This window comes from Takifugu rubripes, chromosome 6 (assembly GCF_901000725.2).
Source record: "Takifugu rubripes chromosome 6, fTakRub1.2, whole genome shotgun sequence".
In the NCBI taxonomy this organism is placed as follows: domain Eukaryota; kingdom Metazoa; phylum Chordata; class Actinopteri; order Tetraodontiformes; family Tetraodontidae; genus Takifugu; species Takifugu rubripes.
In genome coordinates, this window is record NC_042290.1 from 1,098,112 (window position 1) to 1,111,470 (window position 13,359).

General features: G+C 42.7%; 1 protein-coding gene across 2 annotated transcripts in view; it reads right to left on the reverse strand.

Annotated features, from left to right (window-relative positions):
- Window positions 1–6,373, reverse strand: part of LOC101077553 (WD repeat-containing protein 7) — a 48,096-nt gene extending 41,723 nt beyond the window's left edge. Inside the window, exons 1-12 of one of the 2 annotated variants that reach the window (XM_029837505.1) lie at window positions 6,178–6,373; window positions 5,208–5,379; window positions 5,004–5,110; window positions 4,651–4,729; window positions 4,293–4,467; window positions 4,022–4,098; window positions 3,823–3,942; window positions 3,443–3,588; window positions 3,266–3,353; window positions 1,834–1,981; window positions 1,454–1,569; window positions 207–339 (exon numbers count right to left, since the gene is read on the reverse strand). In XM_029837505.1, coding sequence (XP_029693365.1) covers window positions 207–339; window positions 1,454–1,569; window positions 1,834–1,981; window positions 3,266–3,353; window positions 3,443–3,588; window positions 3,823–3,942; window positions 4,022–4,098; window positions 4,293–4,467; window positions 4,651–4,729; window positions 5,004–5,110; window positions 5,208–5,366 — 1,348 coding nt within the window. In that variant the 5' untranslated portion in view covers window positions 5,367–5,379; window positions 6,178–6,373. The remainder of the gene's footprint in view (window positions 1–206; window positions 340–1,453; window positions 1,570–1,833; window positions 1,982–3,265; window positions 3,354–3,442; window positions 3,589–3,822; window positions 3,943–4,021; window positions 4,099–4,292; window positions 4,468–4,650; window positions 4,730–5,003; window positions 5,111–5,207; window positions 5,380–6,177) is intronic. The other variant, XM_011604382.2, reaches the window with a different exon arrangement.
- Between the last annotated feature and the right edge of the window lie 6,986 nt (window positions 6,374–13,359).

A 13,359-nucleotide genomic window follows, 5' to 3' on the forward strand; every position in this document is an offset into this window, starting at 1 on the left:
TATGTCCATAATATCACAAATTCTGAATAAAATCTTTTGTACAAATTATGATTTTAACCGATCCAAAACAATCTGTGAAAAATACTGTCAGGTATGTGGCCCTAATCTTGTCTATCTTGTCCTGTCTCAAGTCCTGAGGGTGCTCATGTAGATTTCTGCTCATTCCTTTCCTACAGTTGTCCCCCCTCATCTTGTCCCCTCCTGACCTCTCCTGAGCATATGTTCTCCCTGTAGTAGCTGGACAATGGCCGTCTGTGTAGCAGGGACCAGGATGATGCTGCCGTCCTCTCGCCCACACACCAGTCGACCTTGAGAGGGGATGTAAACACTGGCTGTCACCTGGAAAATATTAAAAGAGAAGAAGCCGAGTGTAACAACATCTCAGTCACTGTTAGCGGGCATGAAAAACCAGCAGCAACAGCTGAGACCTGAGAAACAAACCCATAGTAAAGTAAACGAAACATGTTGGCATCCAAAACAGAAAGCTTCGAACCCTCTCATATCCTGCTGTGTTCACTGGTGTTATGCTAAAATCAAAATCAGAGCAGAGAATCTTGTTTCTGAGAGTCTGACTCTCCTTTAGCTGTTTTTAAGTCCATGTGGGCTGTTACAGAGGAGAGAGTTCTCCCTGGCCACTCTGCTGCAGAACCCTAATTGGTGGAGTGAAACTTCATGCAGACAGCACACATGAGCACACCAGTTTTGGCAATAGTCCCCCCTGGGTGGTTTGTTCCTGTCTGGGGGGTGGCATACACAGTCACCTGGTAGTGAGGCACTGAGTTTGGCATCTTGATATCAGTGTTTTAGATGTTTTATGTTGTTTAAAGTCTCTCTGTCCCCCTGACTGTGGGAGGTGCTTGGGGTGCGCCAGCTAAAATGGACTCCAGATGAACATCTTAAAAACTAAAGATATGATCGTTGACAATATAAAGACTTTCTACAAGCTGAACAAACCATGGAGCTGTTACTCTTTTAAAGAACTTTGAAAGAACCACGATGACCAGGCTTTATTAAATCTGTTTTATCCTCCTCTCTGTTGTCGTGGTTTGGGAACCTGTCCCGGCCTGAGCCAAATGGTGTAATGAGGGATCGGGCTGGGTGGAGAGGTTACAGTTACAGAGGGGGTCTGTCTTAAACGATAGCTCTCACCCTATCAACACTGAGTTTCATTTGCTCCCATCATCTCGTGGTACTCAGAAAGCTCGAGTTAAACAGCAACAGATGTGAGACGTGCATCATGCAACAATTCTACTTTTAATATTTGATATTCTGTTTTCTACTCTCGGGTCTAGAGAGTAGATTGTTAGAGAATATTTGATTTTAGTTCTTTTACACAATATAACAAACCCTGATAAAAGTGAAACTTTCATCTGCACTGTTTTTATTTGTTGTTTAAAGGTCCAAATGTTTTGAGGCTGGCAGGTTTTACATGGTTGATTTGCTGGCTTCAAACCTTGATTGGTTCTTCCTTTGAAGGCAGGACGCTGAGCTGGTCGATGATTCCAGCAGATACGGGGGTCAACTTATCAAAAGCCTCCTGCAGACTGATAGTGGAGGACACCTGTAGTTCTGCACAAGGACAGGAAGGAGAGATCAAATGACAAATGAAACTTCAAACAAAGAAACTGAAAAACCTCAACTAAATCCAGAATATTACATATCCCTGAGGACAACAGATTTGTAGCATTAAAACTTAAAACATGCAAGATAATTTTGTCATACAGCAGCTAAGTGGGATTTGATGTAATTTAACCACAAATTTACAAATTAACTTTTGTTTTTGAATCCATGCTTTAGTGTTTTTTACAGGAGCAGGAGGCTGTAGGGACTCACCTGCAGCGGCCGACAGCGGCTGCTGGGGGGTGCTATCAGGGATGCTCCACAGGGACAGTTGGCCCGCCGAGTCCCCCTGGATGAGCAGCTTGTGAAAAGGCTCACGGCGTCCAAAGAAAAAGCGCGTCACGGGAGGACAGATCAGGAGCTGGACAAACAGACCTCGTTACAGGAGAAGTGGAAGCAACTCGCTGCAGTCAGTACATCAAAACCTCTCAGAGCGTTCGGGAAATTATGAACCTGTCTAGAATAGACTACTGGAAAAGACCATTTAGATCTTGGTCTACTATTTCCAACTATCATATGTAACCATGAGCTTCAAAAGATGAGAGAAGCACCTAAACTCTAAATAAGCTGAAGAGTTTTGGTCAACGAGCTCCTGGTGGCCCCTAGCTTAAAACAGAAGCCAATCTTCCAGGAATCAAACATCTACCCCCTGACCAGTCCAGGATTAATGTTTGGCAGACAAAGACAAGGACATTTTGTTGCTGCATTATATCTACTAGGGATTGAAATGTGGATTTTAATCTGTGTGTGTATAACCAGGTCTCCACACATGGAAAAAAAGCCTACGTTGATCTGTAAATGTGTGATCTGTACATATCGAGCCTCAAGACTGGACGTTTGCTTAAAGGTGACTTTGCTGCACTCCTGCTGCAGAAGATCCACAAATGCGTGTGGAGACTACTTGTCTGTGTGCCTCTGTAGCTCTACAGCTACACACAACTGCTGGGCGCTAGCGTCCAATGATAATGGCCTTTGCTCCCCTTTTAAGCCTGACTATGATTTCAGATTCAGATTTCCTTTATTTGTCCCACAACGGGGTAATTTACAGCGCAACAGCAGCAAAAACACACAGAGGAAAAGACATTCAGGAATGCAATGATAGAAAAAGAACAATAAGTAATAATAATGAATATATATAATACAAAAAATTGAAATTAGAATAGAAAATATATAAATATATATATAATAATCCAAGATAAATGGATAATTAGCCTTTTTGTATACCTGTACATAGTACAGAGAGTTTACCTGAAGAATATACATATCAGAAATATATAATCAGGTGTGTGAAAAATATAACCTGTTGTCAAATGAGACACCTTCCACAGTTTTACTGCTCAGTTAGCTGCTCTTCATTTTTGAAAGGATTCCGTACGGTAATAGCACCGAAATTTCCACTGTTACAAAGTCTTCATTAAAACTGTCATATCTGCATACTACAATTCTGTTTTAACTACACAAATACTAACTAGCACTTTCTCTGCCTGGTGCTGGTCTATCACAGTCGTAGCAACAGACAGAATCACAACTAGTCGTGAGGAGTCAGAAGAATGAGCTGATGTCACTCAGGCAAAGATTTAGAGACACATTGAGAAATAAAAGTGCTTCAATTTTAGTTCTAATTATTCCCGACACAAGAACTCACCTCTTTATCTGAACGTTCTGCAATTTTGTAGATCAGTGGAGGAACTAAGCTTTCTTTAGTTTTCCCAACATGACTACGGAAATGTTCACTGACAAGAAGAGAAAAAGATCAAAACTCAAATTGATATTTTAAAAAAGTGCTTTTGCAGTGAACTAACCCAAAGAGCAGAACCTTTACCTGGGGGGCAGCTTATAGACATAACTGCAGCCATCTTCAGTCCAAATGATAACTTTGTCTGCAGCGATAAACTCTCCACCTGTCCAGCTCTGGTCATTGTCACTGGGAACTGAGCAGAGCAGCGAGTAATCTGCAGCATCAAACACCTATAACAAACAAGAGGTGGGGGACAGGGGGCAGACGTCACCATAATAATAATGTAAGCTGATTAGATGAGGCTCAATGTCATGGAGAACCATTCTTCAGCGCACTGCTGCACGTAGTCTCACGTGTTAATTTTACTACAAAGACTATTGACAGGGAAACTACATATTTCATAAGTGACAAAATAAAGAAGGGCCCATAAACCTGATGACTGTGGTAATCACGCAGCCTCTTACCCTCCAGTACTTGGAACAAATGACCAACAGGCTCCTCTGAGTGAAGGTGCAGAAGGAAATGCTCTGACAACCCTGACAGTAGACAGGTTTGGATTCTTCTTCAAACACTGGGTCCAAGTCCTGAACACACACAATAAATGGCTCTGACACAAAACAGATGAACACGTTGAAAAGACAACATCTGTAGTCTGCAGTTTACCTGCATTCTGCTGACCTCAGCCGTGATGATCCAGACCTTTAGAATACCTGTCACTGACATCGCCACCACTGTGTCCTCTACAATTAAACAGAACAACATAGTCAGAGTGCTGTCTTATTGATAATAACAAACCTAACTTTATGCGAGGCTCAACTTTGATTTATTATCCTTACAAGACCGAGACAGAGATACAGTGCAGAGTAGAAACATGCTAGTTTGAACTCTGAAGTCCTGAAACAGCTCTTCCTCCTGAGCTGTCTGTGGCCATTACCTTGTGTTCGGTGAGATCTGATGATGCTCATGGAGCTGATCCAGTCAGGAGAGATCTTAGACACCAGTGAGTACAGGACCTCCAGACTGGTGGCATCCATTACAAGGATTTCTGGGTAGAGTCCATTAGAAAGCAGCCGTCCCTCCCTCTGAGTGCCAATAGTGAACTGATAGAACTGCAAAGGATGTGTAAGTGATTCCATTTCAATATCTATACATACATTTTATAGTTATTACTCATTTACTGCAATGCTGCTCAAACTATCAACTCTATGCAACTTACTGAAGATATAGATTTATTTGATGTGGGAAAAATATGGTTAAATGTGATTTGCCTTTCATTAATTTGATTCCTTTACCTGTATGCCAGTGTGGGTACAGGCCAGCTTTGTAAACTCGATACAGCGTCCATCATTCACATCCCATAAACACATCTCTCTGCAGACATAGCCAAAATTAAGTGATATGTTACAAAAAAGAAATATATCAATTGTTTACATCCCCAGGTTCATAGAGGCATTTCCATTTATCACTTTATGAAAGAGACATCACCATCAAGTCTACTTAGAGTGGACAACTGTAGGTCCAACGTGACAAAGTATTTCTATGGAGGGTTCCATAGACGGTCCGTTTGTATGTCTGCATTCCTTTAACCACTCATTGTAAAAGCCCCTCTAGACACGTGTGCATGATTTTAAACTAACGTACTTACCCACTCTCTGATGCACTGACTATATACTGCTTGTCACTGCATGCACTGGCTTTAGACAGACAGGTAATGGAGGCAGTATGACCAAACAACATGGCCCTGGGACAAATCTAGGCACAGAAGAAAAGAGCAGAGAGCAACAGAAGCTTACATACTGTTCACTAATGAATGAGCTACAATCATCTCAACCCTCAACCTCAATGGTACCTCCAGATCAGAGGTCATGTCCCAGAGACAGATCTGTCCATCATGGCAACCAGTAATGATGGTGCTAAAGTCATCCATGACCAGCAGGGTGCTGATACAGTGTGTCGGAGCAGTGCGTCCCCATAGCACTATGGGTAGAACCAAGCTGTTCCCTGACATGATGCTGTTCTGTCTGGAATGTGTGGGGGGAGAGAGAGAGCAGATGTCATACATTCTTCATGAGTGGAACTGAAACCCTTCACATTATTTTGCAGTTTTCTGCATGAAACAATGTTGAGTTGTGAGTGAGATCTCTAAATTCTGTCAAGAAATCGTTAACGCAGTTCCAACAGCCTAGTCAGTGTCACAACGCCACTGTACTCATCGGCTGATCCGCAACATATGCTGCCTGTGTTGTTTAACCTATTTAAGTCAGGAATACGGTCCATGTGGGCCCCAGCTGCAGCCTCGCAATTTCTCCATTGATCGTTTTAGAGGTGATATGAACACACTGAGATGGTAGGTTCCGTGTGACGTCACTGCGTGCATGCACACATTCCACACGCACACTTCACGGCTCAGAACAGATCAGCTTCGGTCCAGTCACGAATCATACATCAGTCACGAAGACAGCGCTCATGTTTTCACCGACATATGTCGTAATATATGACATAAGACATACGTCTCTCTGAATACATGAATGGTCAGACGTTGCCATGGCTCGGTCAATAATCACAATTAACCTTTCGGATGCAGATCGAATTTGCAGTCAGCTGATGAATGCCATTGAATGACACGTCAGTGGAAAAGATGCATGTTTCTGTTTTAATCCACCGCAACCCGTCATAAACTGTCACATATGAGCCTTAAGATTTGATTTTGACAGTGGTTCGTGCCGCGCGTTAACGTTAATCTCTACCCGCAATGTCGCAGTAACGTAGCAACTCGGCTAACGGAATACAAACACACAAGTGAAACCATGGATACATACTTGAAAGTATAGTCTACAGGAACATATTCTTCCAATGGAATGATTTAAAACAAACGTTCTTGAACACAGCAAATGACAAATTGTCCTCTTGTCGCCTTGTTTTGAACGGCTTGTCCTGCTATCACAGCGACATATTGACTAGCAATGAACGACGGTCAGTCAGCTGAGCGAGACTTCTTCTTCTGTGGTTGTCTGCTTACAGGAAGTTGTTGAAGAACTCACAGGCGTATATCGCCACCTAACGTACAAGAGTATGAACACAGTACAAGAACGATTTTTCAACCAAAAAGTGTAAAATACTCTATCAAAATCAAATGAAAATACATGCAATATATTAGAATTACTAATTATTTTATAAGGTTTTCTACTATGTTTATTATATGACTCACCACTATCTATTCTTGATTTATCAATGAAAACATCTAAAAGCAGCAGTTTAAATTCATTACACAACACAAACGAAACAAAGACACAATTCTTGAACATTGCCTTTTAATCTATATTTTGTACTCTATATTTTTTATTTGTAATATTGTAATAGATCATCAAGGCAATATAAAAATACTCACATTATTGTGGCATCATATTATTGTAATAACATTCTATAAATATATACTTTTATACTTTTCACAGGACAGTCCAGGAGGAGATCCTGTAAATGATGGAGCGGAGCGGTGCCCAGCTAACCTGACCTTGGTCAGACCACACTCTTCTGTAAATCAATGGAGACGATGAAGAGATGGTTTAAACACTTAAAGTCTTCGGCATCATCATCCGAAGACTAAGGGACAGCTTTAATCAGGAAGGTCCAACTATTTCTTCACTTCCTCGTGGTGTTGAAGAGGAACAGCTTGAGGGAAAAGCTGTTGGTGATCTTTAGCTGCTCCACTGCAGAATCACCACACAGAGGATCACTGGCTGACCTCTCTTCTCCCCGGTCAAACTCTACAGCACATGTTGCCTCATGGAGGATAATTTTGATGAAACTGCAATGACAGAAAGGAAATGCCTATCTGCTTGCCACAGTTCGCATACTAGGAAACTACACCCCTGGTCAAGGATGGGTAAGTGACCCCTATTGGCTGATAAAGGAGAGGGAAAGCTAAGAAGCATTGCCAGAACTTCGGGCTTCTTGGCTTCTCTCCATCCTTAAGGTGCTTAGCGAGAAGTCCCACGTGTGGTTCAGTGAACTGAATTGGTCTCACTTCCCGAACCCAGGGGAGAAGGGGTGACAGTGATGTTGACCTTAAACACTATCTAGAGAGAAAAAAAAACATTTCAAATGATCATTAACTGTTGGACCCATATGTCCACCCTTCTCTTTCTATATATTCTACTTGGCCTAACTCTGCTACCGAAACTCTTTCTCATATGAAGTTTGGGCATCACCAGGTGTGATCTCTCTGGGTTCTCCAGCTTACTCCCAAACTGGGAAATTACAATGCAGCAGCACTACCAAGGCCATTAATGCAATATTAGACTATTAATATAAAAACAACAAAAACTATAAGAAAAGAACAGAAAAAATATATACAACAAATCATTAGGACTAATAATAATAAACTGTAAAGTGCAAATAAACTATAAGGTGCAGAGAATTAAGGATGTATTGAAGATGTTATTAGAAGATGTTATTATTTCAACTAGACTTAACTAGAATCAAAACTTCCATTTTAAATGAATAATCCATTCATTATTGTTGTCCACTTCTTTTTTTTGCAGAAACTATTTTCACCATTTGGCAGTTTGCGCATAAGATTTCCATATTTCCGGTGTGGGCGGGCCCTACGGACGCTAACCGGAAGTAGCAGCTCTTACGTTCGAACCATGTTGCTCCTGCTGGACAGCCCGCACGTGTTTGGACATTTTGGATAATATTTCTTTTCTTATATTGTTTTTTTGTCTGGCTTGTTTACATGAACAAGCCATATTTGTGGACTTGGTTGCCGAACACGTGTCATAATGAATACTAAAGGAGAAACTTGATGACAAGCACTTAGTTAGCTAAAAGCTGAGAGCTAACGCTGACTTAGCTCCACCGGAGACATGTCCTGAAATTTCACATAGCATAAAACACGTGTTTTGACACTGGCTAAATGTGTTACAACACTCCTTTGTTTACAATAGTCTCCATTTAGTCAATTATTTATGACGGGAAATGGATTACCAGTTTCCATCGCAGCTTTTTCCTGGGTTTTACAACCGCGGTCCTCCGGACTCCGTCTCCCAACACCGCTCTGGGAGCTGGGGCGGCTACGACCGAGTCACACCTGTGGTGAGTACAGGTGACCCCGCTGCTGACAGGGTTGCGATATAGAAGTCCCACCTGGAGCCCAGCTGTTGGTCCAGATCATGCTCATCGGCACCATGTGTCTTCAGCCGTTAGTCAATCGTCCTAATTTCAGGGTGGCGCTGGTGATCTCTCCAGCTGGACCTTCACAGCTCGGCACCAGGTCAAAGGGGAGGTATGGAGTCCCACAGAACCAGCACCAGTGCCCCTCCTGTCTCCAAAACACTGTGAGTCCTGTCAGATATCCAGGACATAGTTTACCTCAAATGGATATAAGTTAAGGTGCAAATGCTCCTAATTTGCGATTAAACTGAACTCCATATTGATTTTAATATTTATAGTTCTTTATATAACATACAATGTCAATCTCATTGCAGACACTGTGTATAGATATTTAGAATGAGATATCTAAAAAAAAAACTCCAGTTATTATCCTGTCACTCAGCCAATTTTCAACTTATCTTTTTTTAGATTGTTAAATTATTTATTTGCATGCACAAGATCATAAAAAATATATAAATTTGTACTTATTGTTTTCCAGCTGTCTTATGGCCTTCAACCCCTCCAGACCCAATGGACTTTGTGGATCATGTAAGTGCAGTTATTAAGTGATGAAGGTATTTTAAAACACTCAGTGCTATAAGGGGCTGTAATTTTGTGTGGCATGAAGAGATTTGAATACGGTAAGTCTGGTTAAAGTGTTTTGACATACAGCCATTATTTATTCTTTGCACAGGCCTCTCCAGAAAATCTGCATTATTTGGTGTAAATTACATGATTTAGATATGTTTTATGTCTGTGGTTTTGGTACTTAAAGGCCTTTATATTTAGATGCAGAACTTCTACAGCGACCATTACCAGGACGCCTTTGGCTGCATGAGTGAAATTCTGGGCCACGACTTCAACTTTGAATCAAAAGTGAGTTTGCCAAAGATAGATTTTCTGTTTTAGTTTTGTTGTACATTTCCCCTTGTGTACATGCTAGGATCAGTTGCTGGTTTAATTTCAGACATTGCTCAGCTTATTATTCATTCCACCCTCAGAAATCTAAGTTATATTCAGCCAACATGCAGAAAATGAAAAGGTTCGTGGACATGATGAAATTCAAAAAGTGAGTAGCCTGACTTGTGAAAGCATCTGCAAAATGTAAAATCATCCTGTCCCTGCCTTTGGTTCCTACCTGCTGTCTTCATCATTTGCTCTAGATGTGAGCTGGCATATTCCTCGAAAGTGATGGATTCATACGCCACAATGTTGACAGACGTTATGCACACAATCCCTCCTCAGCTGCTTGGTTCCCTGTTGCACGAGGAGCTGACGGGGCAGAGGGACCGCATGCTCGTTTCTGAAGAAGCCACAGGCGGTGCACTAGCTTTTGTCCCCTTTTCACATAGTGGCAGCGGCTCTCAGCATGGCTGTCTCATCTACCCTAGAAGAGGACTGCACTTGCTCAGTATCCTTAATAACATGAACAATCCTGCTGATTTATTGATGGGATTTATTGGTAAAGTTCTCAACCAGACCTAGAAAAGTGTCATTCATTGAAACCAAAATTAAACTGAAGGTTTATCAGATAAAATTGTTTCAGCATCACTCAGGTCTGAATTGCTGTTACAAAATGAGAAGGTCCCCACACTTGTTTTCTTTTGCATTTCTTTCTTTGAATTTCTTAATGCAGTATTTCAGACTTCCACACAGTGGCGCTGCAGCACCAGAGAGAAGGCCCCTCATGTGTGGACGCCAAGAGCCACCCTCCCTTCAGTTTCCAGCTGAGAGGCCCTGTGAGACAGATCAGCACTGCCTCCCTGTTCAATCATTGTGAGAACTGGAACAATATTCCTCTTTGTTTGTGGGATTCTACTGTTGCATCGCGCACAGCCAACGAGCATTTACCAGGCTGTGTTTATAGGCTGTGTTGCTGTTCGGTCGGATCACCTGTGTGGAGTTTGGAGGTTCGCTGAGACTGTCAAACCTCGGCTTCTCCAGGCCATCAACACGACAGAAGTGGCGACATGCATCAGTGTCAGGTAAGGATGGGGTGCTTCCCGTCCCCCCAGTTCTCCCTTATGAGAATGTTGATGTATTGTCTCTGCTGCCTGTTGTCAGTCCTCACATTTTAGGTGAAGTTCTGGTGGCGAGTGAGAGAGGAGCAGCGGTATTGTGGACCGTCGGCAGAGGGTTGGTGCTTTTACTAACTGTTCATTCCTCGCCTGAGAGGGGTCAGAATCCTCACAGAGGGTCATTTTTCGTGTGTTTCTATCAGGATACAGAAAATCCGTGAAGATGAAGATAACCTGTACTTCAATGCAAAGTCGTCATGGCGATGGTGCGAGTTCTCTGCCCACCCACGAGTCATACTATATGCTGACAGGACAGGAGTGGAGCTCACAGACATCAGGGTGAGAGGAGAGGGTCCAGGTGCTGACGACGTTTTGATGGCTTCTGATTTGAAAAGCTACTCACGGCATTTGTTTTAATAAGTCATTATTGTGCCGCCACATTCTTGGTTTTCACTGTAACCGCTTGCGACTTGACGGTGTCACAAAAAAAGGTGGTATTGCAGCTCTTCTGGTAACATAGGGAGGCCCGACACATGTCAGTGTTCTCTGTATATCCAGAGATTTAGGATTTTTGTGCTTAACGTCTATGTATGTTTGTATGTATTAATTTGACTGATTAATGGCTGATTTTTTTTTAAATGTTTTTTTTTAATTCCAGGAAAAATCTGCAACCACTCACACTCTGTTTCATATCAGCAACACCTCAGAGTGCCGCAGCGGCGAGCGTCTGTTTCTGTCCAGATACTTAGGAGAAGTCCACCCCTTTCACCATCTGATCACCACCCAGGTAGGAGAAAACCCTTGCAGATAATTAGCATATCTGTTTTTTTGCATTGAATCATCTAAGTCCAAGTAGCAAGCAACAGAAAGTGCAAATGATGATGGCTAAATATGGTTTTGGAGGGTTTAATGTGTCAGGTGAAAGATTAAACTACAACGTTGTTGAAATGAACCACAGTTGCCTCAAATGAGTTTCTGTCTTGATGCTAAAAGCAGAACCAACACTTGTCTTAAATTCCCAATCTGCAGCTGAATAAGAAGCACTGAAATGTTCTTACTGTTTACACCCAGTATTCCTGCACTAACTGCAGGATCCTAATCTTCCCCTCTCTGTCTCTTCTAGTACTCTGCCTATATCATAGACGAGCGCTTTGCTGCAATGCCGATGATCAAGTTGGATCATGTGATGCAGTTGCCGCCCATATTTTGTGAAATTGTTCCAGGTTGCGATGCCTCCATCTCATCAGGGGGTGGATCAAGGACCACAAAGATCCTGCTGGGCTCCCACCGTTCTCAGGAGATCACGATGCTTCAGTATTCTGGTCAGTTAACAGTGAAAAAAGACACGCTGGCCAAAGTAATTGGTATCGTTTTTATAGTATTTAAAACAATAGGAATTTAGTCAAAAAGGAAAAGGAACCAATGAAATATTCAACATTAAATATGATAAAGCCATGTATTTTATTTTAATTGTTATACTTTGAAATGATGAGCAACAATCAATCAAAAATATACCATGTATGTGTGTGTGCAGGAGGCAGAGCAGAAGCCAGTTTGAGTCAAGGACCTCCTCGATCTCTGCACAGACCCCAAGACAGTCTGAAACACCTTCCTGTCCAGATCCCTCATCGTCTGGTTACTGCAAAATCCAGGTTGTCCTCACCTGCTTTAGGTATGATGGCTTATGTGTGAGTCTTGTGTCAATGCTGTGACAGACATTAAGAAATATAGTGGCTCCACCTTGGCTCCTGACTTACAGAGGGGTCTCATGCATTGAACCCAGACAAATAATTGCGCCTTATTGAGGTGGCAACAATGATTGATGTCTGAGGATATCTGGGGAATAACCTGAACCTAAACTTGGCCACAAGCATGAAATCAGGCTTCCAATAAAGTCTACTTACAAAGAATTTATAGAAGGTTAAATGTCCATTCTGTATTAAATGTGCTGCTCTGCAGGCAACACAGCTGTGTTTCAATCAGAGACCCCAGATGAAAGTGTGACACGAGAGGGCACGTCAGCTCAATTTGTCAGCTAATATTAAATGAATTAAACCAAATTTTCTTTTTTTCTTAGGTCTCACTTGTATGCACAAGACGGGAAGAGCAGAGGAATGTATCTGTGTCTTACAGCTGACAGAGGCAGGGGATATTTTCTACCAGATCCTGCAGCCGGAGGCCTCAGTAGGAGAGGAACTATTACCACAAGCATGTGAAAGCCATCCTCCCCCAGCAGAGTTACTGGTCCATGGACCCCCACAGATGCAACAAGGAGCCTCCAATATGGACTCTCAGAACTCCTCTGAGTTAGAAATGAAATCTAAAGCTCTCAAACGGAGAATGTCTGGGCCACCATTAGTTCAGAATGATGAGGATGATGCTGTGTCTGATGCGGATGATGGAAACGTTCGCACGGTTCTCACGGCCACAACTGAGACCCCCCAGAGCGTGAAGGGAAATATCGGTGACAAGTCTGTGGCAAAGCTCAGCAGCGGCAGCCTCTTCACGTGGAAACGTTGGTTACAGAAGCTGATGCGACGGAGTCACAGAACTAAATTTGGTCCTCACACTTTGCAGCACGTGCTGGTGAGCACCAAAGGCCTCCTCCACCATTCTGCTGAGGAATTAATGGATCCATCAGAAGAGCAGTGCGTGGAGAGGCTGTGGCAGGACCTGACCAAGTGCATGTCTGAGCGCTCCCTGCTGGTCGGCAGCACCGTCTCAGCTTCCCTCAGCCCTCCTGAGGTGGTCCCCCTGCCAAATGCGGTGGAAACGGACACATGGACAGATGATCTCAGCAACCGCTTGACTGTGTCCTGGCAGGGGGAGGAC